At 45.3% G+C, this 20,629-nt stretch overlaps 3 protein-coding genes across 10 annotated transcripts in view; 1 reads left to right on the plus strand and 2 right to left on the minus strand.

Annotated features, from left to right (window-relative positions):
• MEP1A (meprin A subunit alpha) overlaps positions 1-1,023 on the minus strand; it is a 93,367-nt gene extending 92,344 nt beyond the window's left edge. Inside the window, exon 1 of the mRNA XM_071742102.1 lies at positions 1,017-1,023. The gene's annotated coding sequence lies outside the window, so the exon portion shown is untranslated. The remainder of the gene's footprint in view (positions 1-1,016) is intronic.
• On the minus strand, positions 1,017-14,426 carry SLC25A27 (solute carrier family 25 member 27). Of its 2 annotated transcripts, XM_071742117.1 has the most exons (9): positions 13,756-14,426; positions 12,087-12,278; positions 10,039-10,123; positions 8,056-8,178; positions 7,262-7,374; positions 5,606-5,690; positions 4,763-4,855; positions 4,321-4,423; positions 1,017-2,370 (listed from the first exon to the last, which is right to left on the minus strand). In XM_071742117.1, the coding sequence occupies exons 1-9, from the start codon at positions 13,856-13,858 to the stop codon at positions 2,299-2,301; spliced, it is 969 nt and encodes a 322-aa protein (XP_071598218.1). In that variant the 5' UTR covers positions 13,859-14,426; the 3' UTR covers positions 1,017-2,298. The 2 variants fall into 2 exon arrangements, with proteins under 2 accessions (XP_071598218.1, XP_071598219.1); XM_071742118.1 differs by lacking the exons at positions 4,321-4,423; positions 4,763-4,855 and having other exon boundaries at positions 1,029-2,370.
• Positions 14,427-19,353: 4,927 nt separating this feature from the next.
• CYP39A1 (cytochrome P450 family 39 subfamily A member 1) overlaps positions 19,354-20,629 on the plus strand; it is a 30,295-nt gene continuing 29,019 nt past the window's right edge. For 2 of the 7 annotated variants that reach the window (XM_071742128.1, XM_071742129.1), the window contains exon 1: positions 19,354-19,661. In XM_071742128.1, the coding sequence (XP_071598229.1) occupies positions 19,485-19,661 (177 nt within the window). In that variant the 5' untranslated portion in view covers positions 19,354-19,484. The remainder of the gene's footprint in view (positions 19,662-20,629) is intronic. The other 5 variants (XM_071742132.1, XM_071742130.1, XM_071742127.1 and 2 more) reach the window with 4 other exon arrangements.

Below are 20,629 nucleotides of genomic sequence, written 5' to 3' on the forward strand. Positions count from 1 at the left end.
CACCTGGATGTGTTTCTGTGTGACCTGCTGTAGGTGACCCTGCTCTGGCAGGGAGGGTTGGAGTCGATCTTTCAAGGTCCCTTCCAACCCCTAAATTTCTGTGATTCTATGAATACTGCCATGTGTTAGTGCTTAGAGGGTGGCTATGATGAAGATGGAGACCCTCCCTTTTACAGGGAATTACATAGAAAAGATGAGCGATTATGGGTGCAGGTTGATCCCAGGGAGATCCTGATTTGACACCACAAAGAATATTTTTCACTATGAAAAGAGTAGGATATTGGAATAATCTCCCCAGGGAAGTGGGGTATTCCCCAGCATTCAACACTTTTAAGACTTGGCTTGACAGGGTGCTGGGCCACCTCATCTAAACCACGTCACTACCTACAAAAGTTGGACCAGATGATCTTTGAGGTCCCTTCCAATTGGTTGTTCTATGATGGTTTTTCCCTTCTTTTCCCATGTGGGTTTGGATGGGGCTCCCTTCCAGCTTTTAGGGACAATGGTCAGAAATGGAGGAGTAAAAGGGGCTTCAGCAAGCTACAGGAGGGTCCAGAAAAGTAAGCTCTTTGGTATCCTTTGCTAATTGTTGGTTTCTGAAACTGAATCTGGAAAGTAAATAAATGCAGTCATGTGCTTCACAGGGCAGAAACTTCTGCTTGAAAAATCTGGAATTACAAAACACTAAGAAGCAATGCAGCAAGTGTCAAGTTCTCTTATTCAAGTTATTTATTTTTTAATACAAAATACTAGGAATCAGCCCTGTGATGAATCTCTTTAATGTTTCCATGTGCACACACACACACACACACACACACAAAAGCTTTACTAATTAAATTCTCACTGCAAGACTTTTAAAACAACTTTTTTAACTCAACAAATAAGATACTTCTGCAGCTCCACCACTGGGTTTGTCTGAGTAATGGGAGGGCAGGCAGGACCACTCAGGATACAACTGAAGCAGATTTGACTGCTGGTTTATAATCCATGGTGATGATGTGCAAAAAGAAAAGAACTCAGATTTTTTTCCTCAGGGGGACAAGTAGAAAAATAACAATATCTCTGAACAAAAACCTCTCACCTCCTAATAATGGTGACATGAATTTTTTTCCACACACCCAATTGCACGTAGCCCCACCAGAACTACAATAAAATCAAAAAGTACAAGTGCAAGCCAAGAAGAGGCCCAAAGTGCATCTAGTCAGAAATTGGCACACTGAAGACACTAGTTGCAAAGATTAATTTAGGAGGAATCCTGAGTAGTTACTCAGAAAACTTAAGTCTTGCACAGTCAGTTCATTACTAGCTTCTGCTAAACCAAAGCCAGCTTTGTTCTGATTGCTTCTACATTGCATTTTTGCCTCCTGATTGCCAAAGATAAGCCTAGTGACAGCAGCAGTCCTATGAAATCTAAAAGCCTTTAGGTTTAGGAAAAAAAGCCCACTCATATTCAAATATTTTTGGGTTGTTTTGTTGTTTTTTTTTAAGAGAACATTTTATTCTCTGTTTATAAGAGATGTAGAAAGGGCAGTGTGTATTCCCATGGAAGATGGAGTACAACAGTGTTGTATCCAATGATCCAGTCTGACATCAGGAGCCTCTGCTAGAGGGGCAGAGCAACCTAAGCTTTTGATCCCCTGGGCACAGGACTGCATTTCCCTCATGGACGTTCCAGGGTTGAGTGAAGAGCTGAGGTGGTGTCTGGAATGCAGGAAGAACACAACCCCTGCCACTTTTTGTGCCAAGCAAATTTGAAATCAGGTAAACTGCTTTAATTTTTTTAAGTTCCCAGTTCTACAGGCTTGGTTTGCTGAGGCATCAGACTAAACAGAGGTAGGTTTTTATGTCTGTGCAAAGGTAAGAAAAACAAAAAATCCCAAATAATTTTATAGACATTTTAGACAGAGAAGATACTCAGTGCTGTGTTGTTCAACATGCTCTTGTCCTTAATAGGAACAATCTCTACTATCAAACAAGCAAACACTATTATGTTCTACTTGGTTGGAACATCTTGTCTACTGTTTCAGAAAGCTGATGCTGGCTGCCAACTGGAGTACTATTGTGGCAATTATATTCTGTGGATAACTTGAATTTCTTAAAGCAGTCTGACAAGTAAATAGCATCCTTAAGTCATGTTTACTCTTAACACACAAAAACTGGATTTGGGGCTGCAACCTATGCTTGTGATCCTATTGCCAGTCTCCTAAATGAGATCCTGTGGGATCCAGATGTCTTGTGAAATGAGAATTCAGCCTTCCAATTCTTCTGTTTTGTGAATATTGAAGTGGTTTCATGATTTTAAAAAGAACTAACTCCACAGATCTTTCTGATTTGTTCATAGGTGAGCCAGAATACCAGTGACCAAGGAGCCTGCAAAAGCAAACACAGAAGTCAGAGGCTTAAATCAGAAATGACCCAATAAATGAACATATTAAACTGTGTCCTCTTAAAAATCTTATTATTATACTCAGTTTCATATTATGTCTCTCATGCAAAAATTGTAGTGTAACATAAGGTTAAGATTACCCAGTCCCTCACAAGACACCTAAACCATTTTTTTTTCTGCCAGCCCATAAATATTTGCCCTGAAATGTTTCATACTCGGGGGCCTACTTCAGCCTGAATTATTTTCAAAGCAGTTTTTTTAAGGTTTTACTTGTTACAAAAATTTAACCAGAAAATTACACAGTTCTCATTGCATAAAATTTATATCATGCATCCACTTAGTTGAGCTACTTTAATTTTTAATATTTTTTTGCAATAGATCGGTGCCTAGAAAACACTTCTTCCTGCTCCTCCAAAGGAGGATTTTGCATTCGATCACAGTGCTGAATCTGGTGATTAAAGAATGTCAAGACCTTGCAGCCAGCTGGCAGAGTTTAGACATAGCCACACTGTTAAATTCTTACACACTTAAAAAACAAAAAACCAAACCAACCAAACAAAAAAACCTCAACCCCCCTCAAAAAAAAAACAAAAAAAACCCAAAAAAAAACCAAAACCAAAAACAAAAACAAAAAACCCAAAGCAATCAAAAAATATGTGGTCACACCCAAATTTGATATTGGGAATTGTCCCTTGCCCAAACTAAGAGTTCAGACAGCTGAGTTCCAGCTGCCAGGCTGAATACAAGAGGAGCAAAAGTGAGATCTGGGATGGAGCAGTAATAAAACAATTCTGGGCTCAGGAGGGGAGGAATGAAAGTAAGAGGGATGCAAAGGGAGTCCAGGGCTGGGAGAAAGAAGGGAAGAGAGGAGAGCTTAGGAAGAGAGAAAGGAGAGAGCCTGAAATTCTGAAAAAAGTAACAGGATGAGGTTCAACACGGCCAAGTGGCAGGTCCTGCACTTTGGCCACAACAACCCCATGGGGAGCTCCAGGCTGGGCACAGAGTGGCTGAGAGCAGCCAGGCAGAAAGGGACCTGGGAGTTGGGAAGCTGAACATGATCCAGAAGTGTGCCCAGGTAGCCAAGAAGGCCAATGGCATCCTGGGCTGTGTCAGGAACAGCGTGGCCAGCAGGTCCAGGGAAGGGATTCTGCCCCTGTGCTCAGCCCTGGTGAGGCCACAGCTTGAGTCCTGTGTCCAGTTCTGGGCCCCTCAGCTCAGGAAGGAGATTGAGGTGCTGGAGCAGGTCCAGAGAAGAACAAGGAGGCTGTGAAGGGATCCAGCACAAGTCCTGTGAGGAAGGGCTGAGGGAGCTGGGGGTGTTCAGCCTGGAGAAGAGGAGGCTCAGGGGAGACCTCATCACTCTCTACAACTCCCTGAAAGGAGGTTGGAGCCAGGGGGGGGTTGGGCTCTTTTCCCAGGCAACTCTCAGCAAGACAAGAGGGCACGTGGGGGAGGTTTAGGTTGGACATTAGAAAGAATTTCTTTACTGAGAGGGTGATCAGCCATTGGAATGGGCTGCCCAGGGAAGTAGTGGATTCTCTATCCCTGGAGTTATTTAAAAAGAGACTGGATGTGGCACTCAGTGCCATGGGCTGGGAACTGCAGTGGGACTGGATCAAGGGTTGGACTTGGTGATCTCTGAGGTCCCTTCCAACCCAGCCAGTTCTATGATTCTATGATTCTATGAAAGTAAGGAAAATCACAAGCAATTAAGAAGAGCAGCATTTTCCAGGTTAAAGAGATGCAGGAGGCTGCATAATGGAAGTGATAGTACAAGAAGTTGAATCATCCATTACATTCAACTCCACTAACTCCTATTAAATAAATCAAGAGACCCACAGAGTTTTGGAAAAGTGTTGACTGAGAAGGAACTCCTTACATTTTAATGCAAAATTTTTCACACGTCTTGTAAAGAGAATAAAAAAGGGCCTTACCATTCGCATCCAGGTGGGTATAAAGCCTTTGTACAGAGACAGAAACCCTTCACCCTCTACAGTTTGAACCAAGCAGTCCATGGAAGACTTGTACAGCAGACCTCTGGCAATGTGTGAGGACAACAAATACTGTTAGGTCTACAAATGTGCAATTAAAAAAAAAAAAAATCCCACCTCCCTTGAAAAATAATGTGTACAAGACAGAGCTCCTCTTTTGTAAGCTCACTGGGGTCTCATCAGAACTGAGATGCTCTAAATAATACCTGGGTGTGCTTAGGTGGCCATCACCACAAGCCCTCCTGGACGTGCCAAACTAAAATATTAAAATGATTGTCAGGAAGATGAAAAACAAACTGAAGACTTAGCACTTTGCTCCTGTGAAATCTTTGAGACTCAGGGTTTCAATTTTTTACAGAAAAGTCAATCTCTGACGTGGCTGTACCTTCCCTGTGCATCTCTGGGCTGGTTCATTATCCGGGTCTTGACCACATCAGCAGGAGTTCCCAGGACAGCAGCAACCAGGCCAGAGCAGAAACTGTCAAGGGAAGCAGATAATTAACAAAGAAACTAAGATTTATCATGACAATCTAAGCATCATGATTCCAGCTCTAACAATAAATTAAAAAAAAATAATTCATAAATAGTTTTGTACTGTTTAAAAAAAAAAACCCCAAACAGTTTCATAAATAGCTTCATACTGTTTCAAAAAAAAAAAAAAAAAAAACCGAAACGGTTTCATAAATAGTTTCATAGTGTTTCATAAAACACAAAATAATGGGTAGTACATAAGCTTGATTTGGGGGAAGGCTTGCAAGTATTGCTCTTGATGTCTTCCCAGCACCAGCACACACCCTGGGTGCAGTTCTGAGGCAGGGATAAAGGATCCACAGCAGGCAATTTATGGCATTGTTTATACAAAGCAGATTTCTTCATAATTTAAGGGAGAGTTTATATTGCCCATTCTTACAGCTTGTAAAATTAAAATCAGGTTGGAGAAAATATTAGCATATCTAGGAAAGTGAAAATTCCTGTGCTTTTCACAGATTTGAGGTGTTTAAATGTATCAGCAAGGCACGTCTGGTGAGGGCAGTTTTATAGCAGTGGTTGTTGCATCCTTTGCATCTTTTCAAAAGTCCTCTCAGGGAAAAAAAATTAGTTATAAAGATGTATTCTATGAGCAATATCACAACCAAACAGCAGGGCTTCTGCTGGCACAGAGAGGTAGATTAAGACTGTGAGGCTGGAAATGCTACACAGCAGAAAAAATAATCAGGGAATAGGGCACCTGGCAACACTGTGAGTCACACTGCTGTCCACAAGAGGAGTGTTCAGAAGCAAAAAATGTTTCACTGAGTCATATGTGGTCAGATCTGTAAAGAGGATGAGAAAAAACAGCATTGTCACAAGTAAATGGCTTGGCATGACATAAATTTTGCAGTGCAGGTCATCCCCTTGGCAGAGCTAGAACTCTGCCCCCAGGTTCTGATCGTGGTTGTGCCACCCAGGTCCTGTTGTTAGACATCTGAGCACATCCTCCTTGCCACTACAATCTTCTCTGATTTACCCTACAAATGATAAAATGGATCCCAAATTGAAAATTCTGCAAAATAACTCAAACTCAAACCTAGAAATGCTAGGGGAAAAAAATGTAGATGATGTAATGAGAATTATATCATCTTCTTCTGAAGACACGAGTTACAGACTCTGGGCATCTCAGCAACAGTGATTGGAAAGTTTACAGCAGCCCTTAAGCTTCAGAGCCCAACCTGCTAACCACGGTGACCCTCCTGGCAGTTCATGGTGCTTCACAGCCCAAACATACCCAGGGAAAATAACTTCCCACTTGTAAAAAGGTTTCCTTGTCTCAGTTTTCATGTTCAGACTGCACACTAAAGCTGTGTATGGAGATACATAGCTCGGGTAACAGTCATGATGTAGCCCTCATTTAGCAGCTCCAGCTACAAACTATCCATCCAGTGATTCCTCTACTACTCCTCAGCAAAATGTCAGCTTACACGACCCCTGATACTCTGCCTTCAGAGATATTATTTTGGTTGTGCTGCTAACACAGCCCTGTGCTGAATGCTGCAGGACTCAGTAGCCATCGTGCCAAAGGAATTCAAGCATGCAAAATAAAAACATTGCCAAGGTGATGCTACAGGGTGTGCCACCAAGCACAGAGAGAGGGTTTATGGTGGGCTCCCACTGGCTGTGTCTTTTGGTCCCTAAGACATCTCCCTCCTTACTTCAGAAACAGAACCTCAGGAAGGAGAGCAGAGACCACCCAACATATCCTAGAGGTTTTGGAGAGGCACAGGAAAGCTCTGTCTGTACATGGAAGGAGGGAATGCCTTTAGGATCAAAGAAGCACACAGGCAGCCACTTCACCTTACAACCTTCAGTCTCTGCCTGAACTACACTTTAGGTGTCCTACAGCTCCATCACACCATCCTTGGGCTGTAGAACTTGTTGGTCAGGACACTGACCCATGGACTGTCTCCCAAGCTCAACCTTGGACCTTTCTTACCACTACAGACCTGCTGGTAATCACTGAGCTGTGTGATCATTACCAGATCTGATGCTGGCTTAGTTTCCTGGCCTCAGACCTGTCTCCTCACCACACGTTTCTTGAGGATCTGGATCTCAGTGGAACCTGGCTGCCTTTGCTGGCTCTGCCCTGCTCACCTTGCTTGGCTGGGGAGGTCCTTGTTAGGGACCCCATCAGCTCCCTGCTCACCATCCTACAGACTCAGGCACAGACTTATTTTTATGCAGCCTGATTTCCACAGGAACAAAATGCTCAAGGCAGAAGTCACCTGCAGTGTCCTTCAAACAAGTCTCCTGTATTGATAATCAACAGACAAAGACCAGGAGAGCAGCTGGACCTTCTTTAAAACTTAGGTGGGGCCTTAAGCACTACAGAGCAAGTTATGGAATTTACCTCCCATGTTCACCAGAGCAGCTCTCTGGACATTTGGCACCCATCCAGCCCAGAGACCTCGTATGCCTCCTTCAGACAGGATCTTCATAAAGGCATGGTGCACTCCTTGAAACCTGAAATCAGCACCCAGCTATTAAGTAGAAAGCCCAGCTATTGGAGAAATCCTTCCATATTCCAGCACTTTGCTGCACCACATCTTCCCATAAGAAAGGCAATTTGTACCTGTAAGGATCTGGCCCTCCAGATCAATTTTTTAACCAATTTTTGGATCCATCTCTGACTCTCATGCCAAATATTTACTAAACATACCAGTTACCCTGGGAAGCAACAATCTGGTTACTAATGACTGACAACCCATTGATCCCACAGCTGGGCTGCAATGATAAAGGGGGAAGACACTAAAAGGTGCCAGCAGTTTTGCATCCAAAGAGCAGCACGTCCTGGTATCTGCAGAAGGGTCTTGAGCCCTGATGTCTGCAGGCAATGCAGCCCTTCCCTGCCCCCCAACCATCCTGCATGAGCCTTTTACCCCATCCCTTCTCCCATCTTCCCTTCTTCAGAAAGCATCCTTCCCTTCTCCTTGCAGAGCACTGGCAAGAGTAAGGACATCTGGGAGTCACCCTCTCTGCTGCCCAGAGCCATCAGGTGCCTCCCAGGCACTGCTCTTCTCCCAAAAAGGTTCTGAGAAGCTGGGGGGGGGATGGCAGAAGACAAAGAGAACCAAGCCTGGGGGCCAAAGAGTAAGGAGAGTGAGGAAAGTAAGGAAAAAAACACCAGCTTTGAGGGGAACCAACCGTAATGGCTTTCCTTCCAACTTTCTTTTTCCTTCCATCTGCATCTGCACCTTCACCAGATCAGTTGGGCTGGCAAAAAACTGTCCAATGGCACCCGCAGCCATGCCTCCAACTACAGCTTTCCTGCCAAATAGGGAAAGAAAATCTGCTCCAGAATAAACTGAATTTTTTTTTACAAATCGCAGTGCTGGAGCTGCAGAGTTGAGCAGCAACTTCTTTTCCCCGGGGAAAGAAGTGCAAAGGGTTATTGCTTATTCAAACAGCTAAAGTTAAGGTGGTCATTGTGGTGACTGCAGTTAGTTAAGGTGCTCAGTAATATTTCTGTCATATTTAAGAAAGGATTAAAACTTCCCTAGGGAAAAAAAATCAAGTTATTAAACATCACCAAGATGCTCTGCTTCCTCTCCAGATCACTTTGTGCTCTTTGCTTAAAGTTTAAAGGCAGGATGGCAAGGTGCACAAGTGAGGGATGGTGCTCCACAAATTATAATAGCTGAATGCCAATCTCAAATTCTAAACTGCTTGCTGATACGTAAAACTTTTTTAACCTCCCATTGCTAATAGATGTGTTGTGTTAATTTTCTGGTTCTTCTTACTTTAATTGAACCAGAAACTTTGGTACTCTATCCCTTCCCATAGCACCAAGCATGATAAGTACTAATTTGTATTAGATTTTATAAATCCCATCTTGAAACCCGCTACATTTTGGAGGCAAGATTTGATTTTGGAGTAAAATAGTTGATTAGTTTTGATACTGTGTGTGATTGTAAAAGTACAGACCAACATTTCAACAATAGGGATTTGGCAGTTAGAAATTATCAATTTTTATAGAACTTACAGAAAAAGCTGCTTCTTTCCCAACAGATGAAGAGCTAATGCTGTGGCTACATAATACTTGAATTGCCAAAAAAGAATGAGATTCAACTGCTGTTGAACTGAACTTGCAAAACAAAGATTTTGGGTTTGTTGTTTATAGGAATCACTCCTCAGGAACGATGCGCGGATTTCACTTAGGTTATAATCTGCCACACACTGAGGGAGAAAATACTGCCTTTTCCTTCACAATATTCAGTAGCCAGAATGTTTCCATCCCCTGGGCTAAAATCAGCACACCTGCCTCTCCTTACACCCCAGGTAATAATCCAATGGCATAATAGTGCCTTACCCAGGCAGCACAGCAAGCAGCAAAGCAGCAAAACACTGCCACATGGCTGCTGGCCAACACCCAGCAGAATCCATCCCTCCAGCAGCTGGAAATCTGAGATGTACCACCCCTCACTTCTTTTCCTCAAGACTCCAGAGGGTATTTGACATATCCATCAAACTTTGGGAAATGAGTCCTCACCCTGTGTGGAGTTGGATGATCTCAGAACTGAGCAGAGCAGAAGCTGCCAGTCCAGCCTGGCTCAGCTGAAGCTCTGGTTTGCATTACCCAGGCAGCTGTGGTCACAGTTCCTCATCCTGGTGTCAGGTTTGTGCAATTGTTCACAGCTTCTCCAGCAGCTGTCACACACAGCTGCACAGTCAGTCAGAATTTACCTGCATTTCCTACCCCTTGACCCACATGAAAATGAAAAAAGAGCTGCCACTACATCACAGACCTTGAGTCGTGGTAAAGCCACCCTGGCTCCATTCTCATCCAGGTCAACTCCTGCCAGCCTTGGGCAGCTGTTCCTATCAATGTGGTTTATCACGTTTCTCCATCTCCTTAGTATCCTTATTAGAGTACTCATCGTCCTACTTAAGCCTCTGAGAAACCACTTTCAATATTTCTTAGTCCTGTTCCCAACAGAATGAAAAGATTTTCCCCTGGAACTCAAATCAGAGAGTCTGTATCAGTCCTTAACCCCCTACTTTCTATTTCCTCTCTTTAGGGTAGGTGAGAAAAAGGCAGGTTTTAGGGCTGCGGGACTCCTACAGTAAGGACAATCCCCAAACAGACAAAAATATAAATATGCAACATTACCAGAAAGGAAATTTTACCAGAAAGGAAAGGTTTCATCCTCAGACTTGCCAAGCATGGAGTCACGAAGATGTTCATATGCAACCATCCGAACACCAGAGTACACTGTGGAAAACAAAACCAAGAGATCATTCTTGGGTCTGCTATTTCTGGAGGTCATGCTGTGATGAAGAAGTCAAGAGACTGATTGTAAAACACTCTGGAACCTGCTTGGGTCACTGCTCTCATGTAAGTGACCAAAATGGGGAAAGTGGGGGGGCTCCTGGTAGCAATGCTAGAGCTGGAAATTTTTAGCATCAGGAATTTCTCTGCCAGGAGGATGCTTGTACCTACATGGAGCTTATACCTGCATGCTAAGGACATGCAGCTGCATTGCTTCCCTCTCAGCTGATGCCAAGCACAAAACCTCCCACAAGTGCTTTTGAGGTTTGTTGCTGTCACCTTATTTCCGAATAAAACACAGAAAGCTGTTACCTGTAGCCAAACCATGAATGCATTTCTTCATCCTAGCACTTGCAATGTCATCTTTTTTTACCAACCCGCGCCCACTTCCCTCAAATAAAGGATATTTATTGTTCTGAGGACCCTTGAGTGCCTTCTTGCACTGAAGAGTTTCCTGTGAAGATGACAGGAAAATTACATTTTATTTTCCCAGAAGCCACATTAAAGCTGTGAAGGAATGTACAAGAGAGGTAAAAGAGGGGACTGAGTAAAAATCTTACATATTTCAAATCACAGACTTCACATGGTTGGAAAAGGCCTCTAAAATCACAGAGTCTGTCAACCCAGAAATAAACACACCATGCCCAGTAGAGTATGTCTTAAAATGCCACATGTACTCATTTTTTGAATACTTCTAGGGATAGTGACTGCACCACCTCCCTGGGCAACCTGTTCCAGTGCTTGACCACTCTTCCAGTAAAGAATCACAGAATCAGTCAGGTTGGAAAGGAGCTCCGAGATATCAAGTCCAACCTTTGATCCACTCCCCCCATGGTTCCCAGACCATGGCACTGAGTGCCACATCCAGTCTCTTCTTAAAAACTTCCAGGGATGGAGAATCCACCACCTCCCTGGGCAGCCCATTCCAATGGCTGATCACCCTCTCTGTAAAGAATTTATTCCTAATATCCAACCTAAACCTCCCCTGGCAGAACTTACAGAGTGGCTGGAGAGCAGCCAGGCAGAAAGGGACCTGGGAGTCTGGATTGACAAGAAGCTGAACAGGAGCCAGCAGTGTGCCCAGGTGGCCAAGAAGGCCAATGGCATCCTGGGCTGTGTCAGGAACAGCGTGGCCAGCAGGTCCAGGGAAGGGATTCTGCCCCTGTGCTCAGCCCTGGTGAGGCCACAGCTTGAGTCCTGTGTCCAGTTCTGGGCCCCTCAGCTCAGGAAGTATGTCGAGGTCCTGGAGCAGGTCCAAAGGAGGGCAACCCGGCTGGTGAAGTGACTTGAGCACAGGCCCTATGAAGAGAGGCTGAGAGAGCTGGGGCTGTTCAGCCTGAAGAAGAGGAGGCTCAGGGGAGACCTCATTGCTCTCTACAACTCCCTGAAAGGAGGTTGGAGCCAGGTGGGAGTTGGTCTCTTTTCCCAGACGACTTTCAACAAGACAAGAGGGCACAGTCTTAAGTTGTGCCAGGGGAGATTTAGGTTAGATATTAGAAAGAATTTCTTTACGGAGAGGGTGATCAGGCAATGGAGTGGACTGCCCGGTGAGGTGGTAGATTCTCCATCCCTGGAGACATTTAAAAAGAGACTGGATGTGGCACTCAGTGCCATGGGCTGGCAACCGCACCAGTGGGTCAAGGGTTGGACTTGATGATCTCTGAGGTCCCTTCCAACCCGGCTAATTCTATGATTCTATGATTCTATGATTAAGACCATGCCTTAAGAAATCTTTCCTAATACTTAGTCTCAACCCCCCCTGGCAGAATGGAGGAATTGCAGGGCAGGCTGGAGAAACCCTCACAGATATATTGGAAGTACAAGAAGACAGAGCAAGCTCACAACAAAAGGCTGTTGGCTGCAGAAGGCAGGACCCAAACTTGTCCTGTCATGAGCAGATAGTCACCTATTTGGCGGTAGACAGCTGGTGTGGCTCCTTGCCAGAGCTTTTGCAAGCCCTCCTCTTGCAGGATGCCAGCCATGGTGCCCAGCATGCCCCGGTAAGGGACCCTCCTGCCCCAGGCAGCTCCCTGGCGATGAACGGCGGCTTCACCTTGGACCTGCAGCCGAGTTTTTGTGAGATCCAGGGGAAAAGTCACTGGAAAAAAAAGAGCAGGGAACCAAAGTGATTCTGGGTGCAGCTGCAGGGAGAACTGCCACGATGCTAACACAGTTTTCTCTGCCCTGTGGCCAAGGGGGCTGTGCAAGCGCCAGCAGGGAGCAGGGACTGTACCCAACGTGAGTGCAGGTGATCCGTGGAGAACAGGAGATTCATGTCCAGATCTGATAAAAGTGGCTCTGGGCGTAAGTAACCAAAAGACATTTCTGTCAAACACCACGTTTTTCTCCCTTATTTCTTTTTGAGGATTCGTCATGCAATACTCTTGCTTTGCAAGAGACTCTGGATTAAAAATCCTGTTCCAGTTATTCCCCCTGATTAAAGATTGGTCAAATCTCTTGTAAAGCATGTGGTTTTTCCAGTTCTTCCCAGCATGGTAGCAGCACAGAGTTAGAAACAATCCCACAGTGGCCACTGTAATGAAGACAACCAGGCAAAGCGAGCATAAAGCCTACAAACCACCCTCAAACATGCTGCTTTGCTGATGCAGACACAAAAATCAATTCAGCTCATTATGTTTCTCACTGGAGCTAAGTGGTGGCCAGAGAAGGTGGCCCACCCCCACCTCAGCTCCTAGGGCTGCTCCTGAAACAGTATGGATACTTTATTTGTTGCCTTTAATTTCAGTTCCAGGCCAGAGATGTCTCATGGGGTGAGAGACCTTCCCAGCCTGTCTCAGGTGCTGTGTTCCCAGAAGCAGGAGCTGTTTTTGGTTTGATACCTCTGCAAGGCAGCAAGCTACAGGGTCCTTCCAGAGCAGGGGGGATGCAGTCAGACCCTCAGCAGATTCAGTCTGTTTGTGCATTAAGTTGGGTATTCATGACCAAAGAGAAGCAAAGATTGAGAAGTTGCAAATCACTAGATGGATGCAACTGTTTTGCCTGTAAGAGCTTGCAGAAATTATAGAAAATATCCAAATAAGTGACTGGTCACAACCCAGTGCTGTGCATTTGTCAGAGAGCTTCTTTATTGCACTTCAGTGAGCAGTTTACTCTACTCCATCTTTACAGAAACCTCCACCATAACCAGAATAGTAAGATTCTTTTTTTATTATTATTATTAACCTGCACTAAGTAAATTCCTGAAAAACTCTGCCTCTTGCTACTAACTCAGGCAACAGATCATTCTGCATCTTTAGTTTTCTTGCAGGCACCCAGAAAGAGCATAACTTAAACCAGTCACAGATGTGACTGCAGCCTTGGAGGCAAACATTTCAACCCGAAAAAAACCATCTCCCTCCTGCCACGGTCAGGTGGCCTAAAGCATTTGCAAGGCTGAAATCCTTGAAAAGTCACAAGCAAGAGTGGAACGAGCAGCTCTGCTGGGCTGGAAAAACCGGAGCGAAGAGCAAAGAAGGAGGCGTAGAGGGACTGAAGGTCCCCACCCCACCCACCCCTCATCCCTCAGAAGTCAATTTTGTCCCCCTTCCCTCTCGGAAAATCCCGGTGGATGGTACCTAGTTCTGCCACAGCCGCTGCACAGGCTGACAGAGCGAATTTGCTGGCTCGGGGCCATCTCTCTGGAAGAGGAAAGCTCTTCTCTTCTTCTGCAGGTGACATCTAGCGTCAAACCTGAAATAAAGCCAAGCAGCCAGCCTCGGAAGGTCTGGAGGAAAAAGCACACCCTAGCTCAGCTCTGTTCCGAGCCGTTTAGGAGATAATTTGCTGAAGGGCATTTTTCCCCAGCGCCAGCACCGGGAACCGCAGCAGCCCGGGTGCCTCCCGCAAAGCTGCGGGGTCCCGGTGCAGGGCCAGGAGGGAATCCTGCGCAACAGGCTCCTGGGAAATGTAGTTTGTCACCAGTGCTACCCTCTGCCAGGAAACAGGCAGCGCAGGTACAGGCACGGAGAGAGTTTTGCCAGTTATCTACATAAAAGAAATCATTAAAGAGACATCAAGGTGATGGGAGCGTGTGGGTGCTGTTTGCTCTATGGGGTGCTGGTACCGGCAGCACTGCCTCGGGAGGTCCAAACTGCTTCCCTGTGCCAAAGGGCATCCAAGATGGATGGGGTGATCCAGATCCTTAGCAACCAGCTGGACGCTGAGCTGGAGAACTTCTCCGTGTTTGTAGCAATTCGCATCTCCTGGGGAATGAGGCACCGAGCAGTGGAGTTTGAGTACGAGGCACAAAAACTTGGGAAGGCAGAAACTGAGCTCTTGCCAGAAGCCCTGTAGGTGAAAAGTTTAAAGCTTTTCATAGCTGAATTCTGAAGCCCTGCTAATTGTGTGCTAGTCCTAATTTCTCCAAAAATAATGTAGGTTATTATTAATTAATTTAGGTTCTCATCACAAAAAAGAAAAAAAAAAAAAGGGGGGGGACTGAGGAATGTGTTATTTTTCATTTGTTAGCAGAATCACTAAGTTAATCATTAGCCATTAATCACTAATCTTCATGCTGAGGATCTGGAGTTCTTTTAGGTCACAAGAAACACATCCCAGAACAACCCCCACCCCCCTGCCTGACTGAATTAACTTGTTGGTGTGAGGTCCTGGTTGCAACAATTCAGACAAATGAAGGGACAAATATTTCACTTTCACTTTCAGCTAAAGTGAGATGAATTCAGCTCATCAGTCATCAGTAACCAGTTTTAAGTTGGATACTTCCTTGGGTTAGAATTTGTTAGAATTCATGTAGTAATGGGACAGACCACTGACAAAACCCTGATTACAAGGGGCAGAAGGCATATTGCAAGTTAATGCAAGTGTGCTTGGCTGCACTGAGGGTATGAGCAGTTCTGAGCCTTATTCTAGGCAGTTTACACAGTCTGCTGTTAGTGCTTTTGTGTCTCACTCCACAGATGTCTTCTGGGCTTGGGTGAGCTTGTGCCCCTATATATCAGCCTCTTAACAGAGTAGTTTAGGGTGAAGAGGGCCTCCAGGGGATTAGCTTCAATTATATCAGGTTGCTCAGGGTCTTGTTTGGTCTCCTTCTGAAAACCTCCAAGGATGGGGATTTCACAACCACAGCCTGTTCCAATGCTTAACCACTTTGTGAACATTTTTTCCTTATATTCAGGCAGAATTTCTCACCTTACATCCATTGCCTCTCATCCTGTAGATGTGCACCCCTGGGGACAGCCTCACACTGTCTTCACTCTAACCATGACTTAGGGGGTAGAAGGCAACAAGTAGATTCTTCCCTAAAAGAAACCCCATGGCTTTATGGCATCCCATGGAGAGAGCAGCTCTCCATGGTCATTTTCGGTTTGGGGAAATAAGTTCTTTTTAAAATGAGACTGACTGGGGATGCTGATGGGGAATTTTCACTTCCCACAGGACAGTATAAATGGGTCTGACCTGGGGAGGGGTCACCTCTCTGATCTGTGGAACAGTGAAGGGCCAGAGCTCATGGAGGTCCATCAAGGAGCTGGATTTTATAAATCCTCAGGGAGACAGCTCCAGCAGAGAGCACCCTTCCTATTTATTTCAGTTTTGAGTGAGAAATCTTTGTCTGCTTTCTATCCAAACCCAGTTTTCTCAAAGGCTGCATATCCACGTAGGGAGCGTGGTGTTCAGGTGTGTGTGAGTCTGACCTCACTGATTTGCAACTGTCCCAAAGGAGCAATTTTATAATGAACAGCCCTGGCTTGGGTGGAGGACCTGGCTGGCCAGAGCTGAGCAGGGGGTGACACCTCGGGATGTGATAAGACCTACTGGGTGCAGACTGCTCCCCTTTTCTGAGCTTCAGTGCTGGGACATCCCTCCAGACACGACTGAGCCACCTTGATTGTACTTGGGAAGTACCTGGCGAAGGGGGCTGGAACAGAGGAGGAATGGAGAAGGAGATAAGAACTAATGACTGGGTGGAGACTACTCCCCTTTCCTGAGAGCCAACCTGCAATGCTGGGGTGCCCCTGGAGGCAGGATTATGTACCTGGCTAAGGTGGCTGGAAGAGAGGAGGAATGGCACCTGGAAGGAGATAGGAATTGATGAGTGGGTGGGGGACTGCACCCTTCTGCAGAAACTCCCCTCCAGGCAGCCTGTCTTCTAACAAACCTGGCTGACTGGCAGCTGCTCCTCTGGAACAAAAGAAACTCAGGGGTATATATGGCTGTCCTGTCCATGCTCTGGCTGTTGGGTTGTCTCTTGACCCACTGCTGTTCTGCTCTGGACCCTGTCCAGAATCAGCACCATCCTGAAGAAACTCGCTGGACAACTGGATCCCTGTTGGTGACTCTCTTTCTCTCTCTCATTCTTTCTTCCCACTTTCTTACCCCTTTTCTCCACTTTTCTCATTCTTTCTTCCCACTTTCTTCCCACTTCTCTCTCTCTCATATCTTTTTTTCCTTCCTCTTTTGCCTGGCTCTATAGTTTTGCCTGTGTCAATTGTCAAATAAAATCTGCTTGCACCTGACCCTTCTATGGTTAGACTTTGTTTTGCAGATCCAAAACAAAAATAAATTTTAATGTTACCTTGGAGCCTGTCAAGGTGTGATGGAAACACAGCAGCAGGGCCTGGGAGGGCTGGGTGCTGCTGGAGAAAGGCACTCAAACTGCCCAATTCTCTCATTTGCTTGCATCAGTGATGATTTCATCAGTTCCACATTGGAAAGTTCATTCACCAGGACCCAGTGTGAGGAAACTCAGTGATTATCACACTACTGGTTGAGTCCTCCTCACAACAGTGCCTTTCAGTAGCATCCCATGTCCTTCAGCAAATAATACCCCAGGAGCAGAAGCTAAAAACAAACAAGTGAAAAAAAAAAAAAAAAAAAAGCCAAAAATGCTTTAATGAATGCCTTCAAAGATGGCTGAGGGCATGTCTGACCTCAATACATAGAACACTTTATACTCACTGCTAAGGCTGTTCTTATAATGAAAATATACTCCCAATATTACAAGGCCTTTAGCTCTCTTATCTCTTTCACCACTTTGTAGGTAAATAAAGAATTTAATGGATAAAGACCCATGGCAGCTGAACATAGAGCTGTAGTAATACCAGAGGTGAAAGTGATTTGTCCCTTCCAGACTGTTTGCAAAGTGGAGATCCATATCCTGCTTGTCAGTTTAAATATTTGGGCTTGTTCTTCTGCACTTAAGACCAACAAGGAACCGTCTCAATGTATCTCAGCATGAATGTTTAATGAAGGTCATAGATCTGTTTTTCATAGCTCTTAACCTCCTGCTATCAGGTGTATTTCTGCTGTGCTGCTTTTACTGCACTGCCTGTCTGCACAGGTACAAAGATTCAGTTCTGTGCACCTATTTCTGTATAGGAAGGCAATTAACTTTTATTGAAATGGTATAAAAATATACACGAGGACAAGTTCAAGCACAGTCCAGGTCCCCTTTTTCTCAGACACCAGTGTGTTTTTATTCCAGTGAGATTTGGGAGTGCAGATACGAAGAGAATGGGACAGGATTAGGCAGGGTCTGGGCTTTGAAAGGAAGAACATGGGGAAGCAGTTTTGGGGGCAGAGCCAGAAAGGCTGAGACTGATTGAAAAGGGAATGCAGATGTGAAGGTAAGATTTCAGTGAAGGGAGAAGCAAAAGATGTGATGTGTGGCTGGAAGCTTCCCTGTGGGACAAACAGGTGAATAGTGGGAAAGGCTGACCAGAGTTTGTCCAACCCTCAGTCTGGGCCTGAGGATCAGGTCTTGCGACTGAGCAGGTGATTTGGACAAAGAGCCAGAGCAAAAGAAAACAAAAATCACACAAAAAAACCCCCAGTTGAGATTGCAAGGGACCTGGAGACTGGCTAGTTCAACACCCAGCTCAAAGCAGATCTGCCAGGAGCAGGCTCTCAGGACTGTGTCCAGCTGGGTTTTTTGTGACTCATCAGACTCTCTGGCCAACCTGCTCCAGTAGGACCCCCATCAGAATAAAAAAAAAAAATTAAATGGAATTTTTCTGTATTTGTGCCCATTGCCTCTTTTCCTCTCACTGGGCATCACTGAAAAGAGCCTGGCTCCATCGTCTTTCTTTGCACTCTGCCTTTGGGTGTTCATAGACACTGAAAAGATCCCCCTGAGCCTTCTCTTCCCCAGCCTGCACTGTCTTTGTTCCCTCAGTGTCTGAACTTTTTGGCACTTCACTGGGTTCCCCCTCACTCTCTTTCCTGGGGAGCCTAGAGCTGAACCCAGCACTCCAGATGGATCTCTCCAGCACTGAGCAGAAGAGGAGCATCACCTCCCTTGTCCTGCGGGCAACAAGCTTCCTAATGCAGCCCAGAGCGGGTTGAATGCAAAAGCAGATTTCTGACTCATGGTTGACCAGGTCTAGGAAGCTGCTTTCCACCCAGGTGGCTCCCAGCCTGTAATGGAACATGGGGTTGTTCCAACCCAGGGGGAACCAGTTTGACTTACTGGTTCCCTTTGCTGAACTTCAGGAGGTTCCCTCTTTGCCCATCTCTCCAGCTTGCTGAGGTTCTTCTGAAACTGCTCCTCCTCGTTTTGTATTCTCTTCAAACTTGGGTGAGCAGGGGTAGGCTGTGAGAGCCCTTCCTAAGTTGTTTTTTTTATACTTCATGAATTCTGTGTATCATTTTGGTGTGCCAGTTCCACACAAGCAAAGAAATCACTCTGATCACTCTGAAATCTTGTCTTCTGACATTGCAGTGAAATTACAGTGGCCACCAGCAAGTTTTGAATTGTCAGTTCAACCTCCCAAACCTTTCCCTGCTTCTCAGACACTGCATACACTTTTAGCCTTTGCTGAGATTATCTCAGCCAGGTCAGAGATAACTTTCCTGAGGCTTACTGCTTCAGGTGATGCCTGCAGGTGTTTCTTGCAGTCTGCCTTGCTGAAAGCTAAATGCCTGCACACCACAGCCTCTTCTGCTTTGTAATCCTGATATTGCCAAAAATTAGTTGTGTTTTGTGTTTTTTTTTAAACTAAAGAAAACAAAGCACTGCTTTGCCACAGTGTCCCTGGCTGCTGAGCTCCCCCTCCAGCAACTGGTGCATAGTCCAAGGATTTGTCATGGCAACATCTAAGTTTTGCAAGGAGCATTCTTGGTCACTATCCCAGAATGGGAGAGAATTGGCTCTGCCTCATCCAAAACAAGGACTTGCCCTCTGGGCTGCTTGGTGATTTGACATCTTGTCTCCATGGCAGTGGTCAGCTGGCAGGGCTGATAAAAGAGGCTTCTGTTCCCTGCCTGGCTGAATCCCTGCCAGGGCAGGCGTGATGGGTGCTGGGACAGGCAGAGAAACAGCAGCAGCATCAGGCAGCAAAGAGGCAAAATGGCTCTTGCTTTCCTCTTGGCAGCAATCCTGGGACTTCTCATTGTCAAGGCTCTTTCCTTTCAGCTGAGAAACCCGAGCTCCCCTCCTTGCATCAGGAGTTGGATCCCTTGGGTTGGAGCTGCATTCCAGTTTGGGAGAGCTCCTCTGGAGTTTATAGAGCAAGCCAGGAGGAAGGTAATGGCTGTGGCTGGGTGGGTGCTCTGGGTGGCTGCCTGCAAAGGGAAAGGCAAGGAGAAACTTCTGCATTGATTTTCTCCCTTTCCTGTCTCATGTTATAATATCAGGAGCATGTAGCTGGTGGAGAACAATCTCTGCACCAGGAATGTTGCTCCGTTGTGGATTTCATCTGTGTATGATCTCCGTACTGGAATCGTCCTGTTTGGATCAGCACCTCTGCTGGTTTGCTTTTGCAATCTGGCTACTTGTTAATCTTGTTTTCAAAAAAACGTGGACAGTCCTGTGCCAGGTGCTGGGGCCAGGACACTGATTATTTGCCTGCCTTAACTTAGGTGAGATTTCTGAGGAGCAGCTGGTCTCCCACAGCAATCCTTGGCAGGCAACTTTTTCCACCCTAAAAAACTTGGCAAAGACAGATGTAAAGATTTACCCCCTGGTTTTACCTTTCCTTCTCTGTGTCTGTCTGACAGAGAGAGCTGACATGATTAATTATGAATATGACATGATTAATTTAGAATAGATGCTTAATTTCCAGGCAGCTAATACTGGCATAAAACCCCATTTCCCATTTCATTCAGTGATGCTATCACCTGATACTGCAATATAGTCAGCCTCAGCTGTTCAGTACTGAAGGATCACACCACCCAACACTTGGAAAAGCTAAAAATGCAACCACTGGGGCATCCTCTGAAAGCAAATATTAACAAATACTGAATGTTTAAACTTTGCTTTTTCATTTGGAAGCATTACATTTATACTTGCATGTGTTTCTTTGCAGCTGTGGTTGTTATAAACTTGTTTTAAGTGAAAGCAGGGGTTGAAGTGTAATCAGATGAAGTACAAGGTGTACAAACACCAAGAGCTGTCAGTCTTGTATTAAAGCACCATGCACCAGTTCCCATAAGAGGTGTATGATGTACACATTTAAATAAGAGCTGTATGACACCACCTCTTCTTCCTAAAGC

This window comes from Heliangelus exortis, chromosome 3, assembly GCF_036169615.1.
Source record: "Heliangelus exortis chromosome 3, bHelExo1.hap1, whole genome shotgun sequence".
In the NCBI taxonomy this organism is placed as follows: domain Eukaryota; kingdom Metazoa; phylum Chordata; class Aves; order Apodiformes; family Trochilidae; genus Heliangelus; species Heliangelus exortis.

What these genes read in the sequence shown, in the direction of transcription:
- SLC25A27 (XM_071742117.1), bottom strand. Translation starts at nt 13,858, where the DNA reads ATGTCACCTGCAGAAGAAGAGAAGAGCTTTCCTCTTCCAGAGAGATGG. An exon ending in GATGAAACCTTTCCTTTCTG is followed by an intron (nt 8,179 to 10,038) that starts GTAAAATTTCCT and finishes CCTATTTGGCAG; the next exon opens with GAAAGCTGTAGTTGGAGGCA. An exon ending in TACCCACCTGGATGCGAATG is followed by an intron (nt 2,371 to 4,320) that starts GTAAGGCCCTTT and finishes TTGCTTTTGCAG; the next exon opens with GCTCCTTGGTCACTGGTATT.